Source organism: Phoca vitulina, unplaced genomic scaffold (assembly GCF_004348235.1).
Source record: "Phoca vitulina isolate PV1807 unplaced genomic scaffold, GSC_HSeal_1.0 scaffold7, whole genome shotgun sequence".
Classification (NCBI taxonomy): Eukaryota; Metazoa; Chordata; class Mammalia; order Carnivora; family Phocidae; genus Phoca; species Phoca vitulina.
The window spans coordinates 69355600-69365549 of NW_022589710.1; the positions used below are offsets into that span (position 1 = coordinate 69355600).

The following is a 9950-nucleotide window of genomic DNA, read 5'->3' on the forward strand; positions in this document are numbered from 1 at the left end:
GCCACGTGCCCCACCATGTCCAGTGGTGGGACTGACACAGGGTAACTGCTCTAGACACTCCTGGTCAGAAAGGCGGGCAGTGGGACACACAAAGGAGTCACTGGTCCATAGCAATTCTGAAACCCGGCCAAGAAATTTTTTGATTAGGTCTTAAGTCCTGGAAATAATCCTCCATTGCTTTGGGCTCTGTCCTCTGACCTCTTTATTCTGCTCTCTGAGCCATGCCCCCTTTTTTCTTAAGATATATTTATTTATTTTAGAGAGAGAGAAAGAGCGAGAGGGGCAGAGGGAGAGGGGGAGAGAATCTCAAGCAGACTTTGTGTTGAGCACAGAGCCCAATGCTGGGCTCGATCCCAGGATCCTGAGATCGTCATATGACCTGAACCGAAACCAGGAGTCGGATGCTTAACTGACTGAGCCACCCAGGTGCTCTGCCCCCGCCCCCCCAGCCACCATTTTTTAAATGAAAGCACATGTTTGCGGGGCACCTGGGTGGCTCAGTCGTTAAGCGTCTGCCTTCGGCTCAGGTCATGATCCCAGGGTCCTGGGATCGAGCTCCACATCAGGCTCCCTGCTCCGCGGGAAGTCTGCTTCTCCCTCTCCCACTCCCCCTGCTTGTGTTCCTGCTCTCGCTATCTCTCTCTATCAAATAAATAAATAAAATCTTTAAAAAAAAAAAAGAAAGCACATGTTTGCCACCAAGCAGTTTTCTCAGTCTACTTCCTTCCAGTAAAATTGTGCGGGGTGGGAGGCGGGAGTATCCAAAGTCTCTTTTCCTTTTGAATGGCTCTGTCCTTTTCTTAGTCCAAGTGGGTAGTGTTTTTGCTAATATAATTTTTTTTCAAAAACTTGGTGGCGCTCCTGTGATTTGGGGTTAACGCCGTAAGAGAAAAGATTCACCCATGAATCTGTTTGAGGACTGGGTTCACTCCATTAGCAAAAAGGCACACCCACGAAGGTCTCTGAGATGAGTCCTACTCTAGCTTGGGCTCCTGGAATGGCTGGGAGGCGATGTGGGGGCTTCTGAGAGGCCCTGTCTCTGGGGGAGAGGATTTGTGGGGTACACCTTAATCTGGGTCCCAAGCCCATCACGTGACTGAATGGCCCTCTGAGGGAATCACCTTTGCTCTTTTGAGGCCTCGACAGTCACACTTGGCGTCACTTGCAGACGAGTTCTCCCGGATCTGACATTCCCTGGGAAGTCATTTCTTAATTTTAGCGTCTTTTGCCATTTGGTGAGACTGCAAATTTTTAAAACGACTGGGTCCTGTTGGTTTCCCAGCTCTCTCAGTCTGCCTCTCTTCTCCCGCTGTGCTCCAGGCCGCAGGAAGAGACCGGCAGCGCCTTATGCACTCGCTGCAAACCTCCTGGTGGGCTCACGGGGGTCGGTGGGCACCCTGTTTGCTCCCCACGCAGCTGCAGGCGACAAGGTGGTCACACTTCTGCCGTTCCGTCCCCAGGACCCCTGGTCCTCACTTCCTGGGCACCCTCCCTGGCAGTCCTCCAAGCCCCGCCGTCCACTAATGGCCTGTCCGGGATGTGTTAGTGCTCACCTAACACTCCCCCAAACCCCACCCGGCTCTGCCCACAGTCTGGTTCCAAAGCCGCTCCGGCCTGTTGGGATACTCGCATGTCGGTACCCTACCCCAGGTAGCAGGAAACTATAGTAGTGATCTGTTGCTGCATAACAACTCACCTTGAAACTTATTGGTGTAAAACAATAAACGTTTCCCGTCTCATAGTGTCTGTGGGTCGGGCAACTCGGTGCGGCTCAGCTGGGGCCTCTGCTCAGGCGCCCTCACGGGCAGCAGGGACAGGTGGCTGGGGCTGCCCTCATCTCAACGCTCATCTGGGAAAGGATCCCCCTCCCGAGCTCTCAACGGAGCTGTCGGCAGGTCTCAGGGCCCCGCCAGCTGCTGGGACATCAGTTCCTTGCCACATGGCCCTCTCCACCAGGCTAGTCACAACATGGTGGCCGGCCTTTCACAAAACCAGGGCTCTGGGAGAGGCTGAGCAAGACAGGGGGCAGTGGTTTTGCGAGTTAATCTCAGAAGTGACATCCCGTCACTGTTGTCCTGTTATATTCTCTAGAAGAGAGTCACTAGGTCCTGCCCACCCTCCAGGGGAGGGAGCCACCCAGGGCAGGAGGACCAGGAGGTGGGGGCAGTGGACACATCTCAGAGGCTGTCCACCACGGAGATAGAGCAAAACCTCCAAGAACCGGGAAGAAAAGGACAGATCACACAGTTTTAAAAGCTGACAAAAAGAGCAGGCATCTCCCTGAAGAGGAAATCAAATGCCATAAAACCCTCCGAAAGAGCTCTCAACATCACCAGTCTGAATCATACGAATGGAAACCACTACACATTGGTAAGAAAAGCATCTGCGCAGACTCTGAGCTGCAGAGCATTTGGAGCATCGGGAGCGTGTGGGTATGTGACTGTTACAACCAGTTTGGAAACCGGTTTCACATTCCCTGGTGATGCTGAGCGTGCACAGAGCCTATGGCCCCGTGCCCAACCGCAAATGGCTTGAGACGGTAACACTACCTGCAAGCTAGCAAGCTGACTGCCCGGTGCCTGGGTCCCCCCACCCCTCCCGGGCACAGTGCTTCCCGGCTCCACAGCGCCCCGACCTACAGAGCAGGCACATTCACTGCTTGCAAATCCACTTCAGCTACCTAGGCCGCTCTTGACTCCAGAGGGACTATGGGCAACTTGCGTGTAGTATTACCTAAGTTAGAGTAAGAAATGCAGGAAGAGAAAGAAAATCTAGTGTGTAGGTCTTGAATTTTACGCGTCACCCAGAAACTGCTCTAAACCTATTCCTGAGGTCACAGGAGCTGATCATTTGTTATGTTGAACACCCTGGGCTTTGAGCTGAAACGTAGATCTGAGTGGAAGGATCTGACGTGGCCCTAGGAATCTGAAGGAAGAAATGTCTACTTGTACATTTTTTCCTGGATTGAGCCTATTATCCAGAGGCACAGGAATCCAGGGACACAAGATCTCCCAGGAGGCCTCAGTGCTGGCTGGTGGAGAGTCAGAAAGGCAGGGCGGGCAGAGCTGGGGAGTCAGGCAGCTTGCCGTCCTTGGGGCCCAGCTTCATGGCTGAGAATGGAGCACTGCTCCCTGTGTGCTTTCTCTGCACCGCTCAATGCCCAGTCCAGGAACAGTCTTGGGTTTTTGCCTCTGTTCCAGCAGAGGAAGGGGCAGCTCTGGACAAAGACAGCTGAGGCCGGGAAGGTCCTTCCCCACCACACACACCTCCGCAGGCCCCCCTCCCCTCCTCCCTGTGTTTGAAATGTCCCCTTAGAGATGGTTCTGGAAGAGGGTGTGAGGAAACACTACCGGGAGGAGTGACCCCAGAACAGAGGGTCAGAGGAGGGAGTGAGTTAGCTGGACTTCAAGGCTTCAAAAATAAGTGCCCAACACCCCCTCCCCCCAAAGTCCCAGGGACAGAGGAAGAGAGAAAAGACAGGGGACGCCCAGCCTAGCCTTCTCCCCTGGTGAACTGGCCGTCAAGCACTGTCAGGTTCTAAAAATATATATACTCTTTACGTTGAAATAAAAGCCATCCTTCTGTTCACACGTCATATACAATATAAATAAAATTCCCAGAGCAGTGCATAACCATCACTTTATAGATAACTTTCCTGTAACAAAATGAACTTTTTCAGGTCACGGGCACAGTTTTGAATGTTCTTTATTGCTTTAATTTGTTTTTCTTGCTTATTTCTTTTAGAAGATGTTTAAGTGGTAAGTCTAGGTTCCTAAATTTTAAAGATTTGTTGGGCGGGTGAGGCAGAATTGTTAACTTGTGAAAATAGGCACATGCAACTCCTATCAGAGACAAATTCTTAAAATTGTAAAACAATGGCATTTTCTAACCAGTGCAAGAAAAGTTTCCCTTCTCGTTATGTGAAAACTATACAAAAAGATTCCTACACGGTCTGCTTCTACTTCAGTCCCGGGGTCACTGTGAACCACGCAGGTATCAGACAAATATCCTACTCTCTGGCAACAAGAAATACGTACCAGATGCGGCCATTTTCCCCTGGTTACTATCGTGCTTCCCGGAATAGAACTGGAGAGCAGAGACGGTGTATGCGAATGTAGGAACTGTGGCTCTAAGTATTAGAAAGACCGGTAGGTAAAACTATCACCTTTTCAAATCACTTTATTTTCACTCAATTTACAGATGCAAAATCGACTGGATGTCCGTTACAGAAGGGGAGGCAGAGCTGAGCGACGTCTGGGTGAGAGGCTATTTCTCCCCTCCCAGGGTATACAGTATCCCTTTCAAACCACGGCTGCGTGTGTCATAACTATATTTAGAAATACGCAGAGAGGAAAATATGACCGCTCGCTTCGAGGCTGCAAAGCAGAGGGAAACACACGAAAACCTCATGGAATCCGAAGCTCAGTCTTTTTAGTTCACGTTCCTCAATCCGTTTCAAAGGTCGGATGGCATCTGAAGGCGTTCGTTATCAAGAAAGGCGGGGCGGGGGCGGGGGGGGATCCTGTAACAAATCTCATCTGAAGAAAAGGGTAGGGTGGTACCCTCTCCATACGGGAAGAGGATGCCGATGTGGGGCTCCCCACGGCACCGTAAGAGGTAAGCAACGTGGCGCGGTTTCCACCAAGGGTGTAGGAAGCTCTGCGAACAGCTCGAGGCGCTGGTCTGAGTTACTACGCGGAAGCAACCGCTTGTCTTGGGCCGGAGAACTTTCCTGCAAAAGCGGGGAAGGCAGGCTGAGCTTCAGAAATCAGAGAAGCGCTGACCGTATTAAAGTACCCGTGGCGTATCAGCCAATGAATCTTTCCGACGGCCACGCGTCCTGGGCGTTGGCGGGGGGCGCCGGGGCCTCCTCCTCGGGCGGGGCCAGGGCCTCCATCTCGCGTACCACCTGCGTGAACACCTGGTCCACCATCAGTTTGCTCTTGGCCGTGACCTCCAGGAACGGGCAGCGCCACTCGCGGGCCAGCGCGCGGCCCCGCGCCGTCAGCACCTGGCGCTCGGCGTCCAGGTCGGCCTTGGTGCCCACCAGCACGAGCGGCACGGCCTTGGGGCCCCGCAGCCGGCCCATGCGCTCCCGCAGCGGCCGCACCGCCTCGAACGAGGCCTCGCTGCACACGCTGTAGAGCACCACGAAGCCGTCGCTGTTCTTGATGTACAGGTCCTTGAGGGTGACCAGGTGCTCGGCGCCCACCGTGTCCACGATCTCCAGCAGCGCGGGCGCCGCGTTCACCTCGATCACCTTGCTGAAGAGCTCCTCCACCGACGGCTCGCACTGCTCCGGGAAGCTGCCGCAGGCGAACTGCGTGGCCAGGGCCGTCTTGCCCACGGCCACGCTCCCGAGCAGCACCACCCGGTAGCCCTTGGCGGGGCGCGGCCCCAGGCCCGCCATGGCCGAGACGCGGCTGGCGGGACGCTCGGCCGGAGGACGGCGAGGAATGGCGCGCGGAGGCGGGGGCCGGGGGGAGGGGAGAGGGGGACGGGGCGGGAGGAGGGGAGGGGCGGGAGGGGCCGGCGAGGGGGGACCGGGGAGGGGCGGGGCGGCCGCAAGGAGGGGGCCCGGAGGGCGGGCGCGCGGGCGCCGGGCAGGGGTGGGCGTCCGGACTGGCGCGGAGACCCGCTGCCGCCGGGCGGGGGGAGAGCGCCCCGCAGCCAAGACGGGGGTCCCGGGAGTGCGGGCCCCGCGGTCCTCTCCGCCCCGCTCTCTACCCCGGTGTGTGCCCCGCCTCCGGCCCGGGGCGTCCTGGCGCCGCCCTCCCCACCAGCTCCACGTCCCAGGCCTCCCTTTTCCCCAGACCTCACTCCCGGTGGGGCCCCCGGTGGGGCTCCCGGTGGGTTCCCCGGCAGCCAGGCCCTGCTCGGCCTCTTTCCCCTACCCCACTGGCGACCCGCCGGGGCCCCTCCCGACAGTCCCTGCTCTCTGCTCCCCCTTTCCAAGAAGAGCCCCTTCTGTCCGCGAGACTAGAAGGTAACCTGATCCCTTCCATGTCTACCCGGGAAATGCAGGGATTTCTCCACCATTCCAGAACCAGCCTCGTGGCCGGAAGCCAGGCTGGCCTCGTTTTAGGTCAGGCCCGGCCCGGCTGCGCAGCTGGGGCCCCTCTCCAGACAGGGAGGACCCCAGAAAAGGGGTAACTTGCGAGGGAGCTTCAGACGGAGGGCCCCAAGTGACTCCTGGGCCCGGCTCTGTGCCTGGAGTACCAGGCGCCCCTGGCTTTGCTCTGGCCCCTCCAGACCCCTTTGTCGTGGAGGAGCGCCCAAATGAACTTTGTAAAATGTAAATCACATTGTACTCCCCGACTCCAACCTTCCCTGGCTTTCCATCATGCCCTCCTGACCTACGAGTAGAGTGACCACATAAGGCACCATCCAGAACTGGTCACTTTTGAAAATGAAAGCGTGCACCCCTCCACCCAACAGCAAGCATAAACCCACAAAGTCCCTGGCAACAGGGCTTTGGGGTCACCCTAGCTATAGAGGGTCCGCCAGGTTGGGCCTCCCTGCAGCCCCTCTCTCTCAGGCTTCTACACAAGCTTCTTGCTATTTCTTGATTTCAGAGGAGCAAGGCTGGGTGTGGGACAAGGGGGGGCTGGGTAGAAAGTCTTGGGATCTCCACCCACCTTAGGCCTCAGGCACAAGCTGATGCCTTAGGACTCCAGGGGGATGGGCAGGCCTGGGCTGAAAGTGGAGGTATCTACACTTTCCCTATCCCTGTGTGGGGGTGCCCCTGAGCTGTCATTCTGGTGCAGCCCTGGAGGGGGACAGGGCCCCAATGCTGATTGAGCTTGAAGTTTAAACAACAGGATACATCCTTCACACTGGTGTTTGTGGTCACAGAACTTGCTTTTCTATAAACAGGGCATAGAGCATCCTTCACCTATAATATGAATCATACATGGAACACAACAACTTGACTTCTAAATAGAGACATCTCACGAGACATTCTCCGACTGCAAAGTAACAAAAATAAAAACGCCTTTTTAAAAAGGATAACTGCGAATATTCACTGGAGGGATGAAAGTTCCAGCCAGGCTTCAACAACATCCCACAGATAGCTTTTGGGGGAAAAGAGGCAACTCACCGCTGAAAAGTCGCAAAACACAAGAGGGAAAAAACCACTCTGAGTGAGAGCCGTTGGGATCACAGACAATAAAACCATGTCCAGAAAACTGCAGACACTGGCATTATGAGACATATAATAATTATGTTTCATGTGTTTAAAGAAATAAAGAAGCTTAACATTTGGAGCAAGGAACAAGAGACTATAAAGTATGGCCATGTAGGGCGCCTGGGTGGCTCAGTTGGTTAAGCGACTGCCTTCGGCTCAGGTCATGATCCTGGAGTCCTGGGATCGAGTCCCGCATCAGGCTCCCTGCTCAGCAGGGAGTCCGCTCCTCCCTCTCATGCTCTCTGTTTCTCATTCTCTCTCTTGCAAATAAATACAATCTTAAAAAAAAAAAAAAATTTAAAGTATGGCTATGTAATTTGAAAGAGTTTATCCAAAAGAAAAAAAAAACCTTCTGAAAATAGAAAATATGATAATTTACTATTTTAATTAACATAAAACATCCATTGATAGGTTAAACAGTAGATTAAACGTGACAGAAGAGAGAAGTAACAACAACATTGTGAGTTGTGGGGAATCTGGCCTGGTTTTCATCATCAATGTCCTGTGCCTGCAGGAGATGTGGGGGGCTCCAATGTCGCCTGGAAGTGTCAGACTTCGATAGAGTATCTTAAATTAAAAGTTGGCTAATTTGAGCCTATCATTAGTATTTCGGGGGGCTTTCAAAGCTATTAACAAAAGTCAGCTCCCCCACCCCTAGCACGGGAACCCATGCTTCCACCCGGACCAGACCCTAATCGGCCCCCTGGTGAGTCACTGTGCCACCCACAAGGCTTGCCACCAGCTCACTCACCGCCAGCAATAAAGGTCCTTACAACGGGGTCTGAAGGGCGTGTGATCAATCTTAGAATCCTGCTCTGAAGCTCTGAAGCTCTGCTTCTTAGGGTCTCTTCTCTTAATTCAGGTTCTCTCCAAAAGCAGGATCTATGACATGGGACATGGTCTTGTGGGCAAATGGTTTAGTTTTGGAAGTGATCTTGGAGATCAGGAACGGGGACCCTGGAAGGGAGAAACGGGGAAGTGGGGAGATCCAAGCCAGAGTGCATCTTGGTCTTACCGCTGCTGCAGGAGGAGTTCTCTAAGGAACGGTGTGCGGCGGACCTCAGCGCCGTCCAGCGGTGCACCGTAGTGAGGGGCACATGCGTCCGCTGACACCCACTCTCCGCGCTCCAGGGCTGTCTGCAAACTCCGTCTGTCTTCCAGGAGTGTACGTGTGCCAGCTAGGTTGAGCTCCAGAAGCGTCGCAAGCAGCGGCCGCGGAGAGCCTGGGATAGAGAGCAGGGAGTGCACGGTGCGGCTGAGGCCAGGGCTGGCCAGGCTACCTGCGTGGCCAGCTGGCTTCCGTAGCCATGACGACAGCAACCCGGTGGACCCAGAGCATGCGAGCAGAGGGCGTAAATGATGGCTGACTCCACTCTAATGGTTTGAAAATGCCTCCTTTGGAAGGCGGTGACCTAGGAGCACATTATCTGCAAACATTGCTTATTTCCTTTTCTTATTGCTTTAGCTAGACTCCAAAAACATCGATGTGGAACCACAGAGGTAACAGCTGGTATCCCTCTGCATTTCTGGCCAACAGAAATGCCTTTACAACACACCACTCATATAATGTGTATCCTTCACCGTAAGAGGAAATTTTGTTCTCGAACTGGTATCCTTCACTGTAAGAGGAAATTTTAGTCTGTTTATACCTTAGAGTTTGTATTGGGAATGTCTGCTGGGATTTTTTTTTTTTTTTTTGGTCTCCAATGAATTTATCGTTTTTTTCTCCTTTAATTCTGTTAATTTTATGACTCATAGTTGATGGATTTCCTATCGATGAGTCATCTCTCGCCCCTCTTCTCACTTCATCTCTCACCCCTCTTCTCCCTGCTGCCTCTGGACACAGTGATCCTCTGACTGCTCCTTCAGCATGCCAATCTGCGTTTCATCACACAACCTTCACATTTGCTATTCCCTCCTCCTGGAATGCTGTTCCCTCCAATGTTCGCATGGCTCACTCCCTCGTTTTATTCAGGGGTTTTGCTCAAATGTCACTTGCTTAAAGGTGTCCTTCCTTACCAGCTGTGAAAGGTAGAACTGTATTCATTTGTTGAAGTTCTAGCCCTCTGTACCTCAGAATGTGACCTTATTTGGAAATAGGGTTGTTGCAGATGTAATCGGTTAAGATGGGGTTCCACTGGAGAGGAGTAGCCCCTCGTCCAATATAACTAGTGTCCTCATAAAAGGGGTAATTCGGGGGCACCTGGGTGGCTCAGTCAGTGAAGAATCTGACACTTGATTTAGGCTCAGGTCATGATCTCAGGGTCATGGGATGGAGCCCTGTGGCGAGCTCCATGCTCAGTGGGGACTCTGCTGAAGATTCTCCCTCTCCCTCTGCCCCTCCCCCAATTCATGCTCTCTAAATAAATAAATAAATAAAATCTTTTTTTTTTTTTAAGGGGGTAATTTGGACACAGAGATACACAGGGAGAATGCCACATGAAGATGAAGTCAGAGATCGGGCTGGTGTTTCTACAAGCCAGAGAATGCCAAAGATGTTGGCAAATCACTGAAGCTAAGGGTGAGGGGCGTGGAACAGGTTCTCTGTCACAGCCCATGGAAGGACCCACGTCTGCTGACACCTTGATCTAGGACTTCTGGCCTCCAGAATTGTGACACAGTCGATTCCTGGCTACACCCCCTCATCTGTGGGACTCTGTCAAATCAGCCCTAGGAAGCGACCCAAGTGCCACCTACCAGAAATCCATCCCTTACTGTCCTGCTGCCTTGCTTGGTCCACAGACTGAGGGTGGGGGGGGGGGGG

General features: G+C 53.5%; 1 protein-coding gene across 1 annotated transcript; it reads right to left on the reverse strand.

The window, feature by feature from the left end:
* Positions 1-4168: 4168 nt before the first annotated feature.
* LOC116632741 (ras-related protein Rap-2a-like) lies at positions 4169-5437 on the reverse strand. The gene has a single exon (XM_032404667.1). The coding sequence runs from the start codon at positions 5408-5410 to the stop codon at positions 4808-4810; it is 603 nt and encodes a 200-aa protein (XP_032260558.1). The 5' UTR covers positions 5411-5437; the 3' UTR covers positions 4169-4807.
* Between the last annotated feature and the right edge of the window lie 4513 nt (positions 5438-9950).

Excerpts from the sequence above, each read along its gene's own strand:
- LOC116632741 (XM_032404667.1), bottom strand. The coding sequence starts at position 5,410 with ATGGCGGGCCTGGGGCCGCGCCCCGCCAAGGGCTACCGGGTGGTGCTG.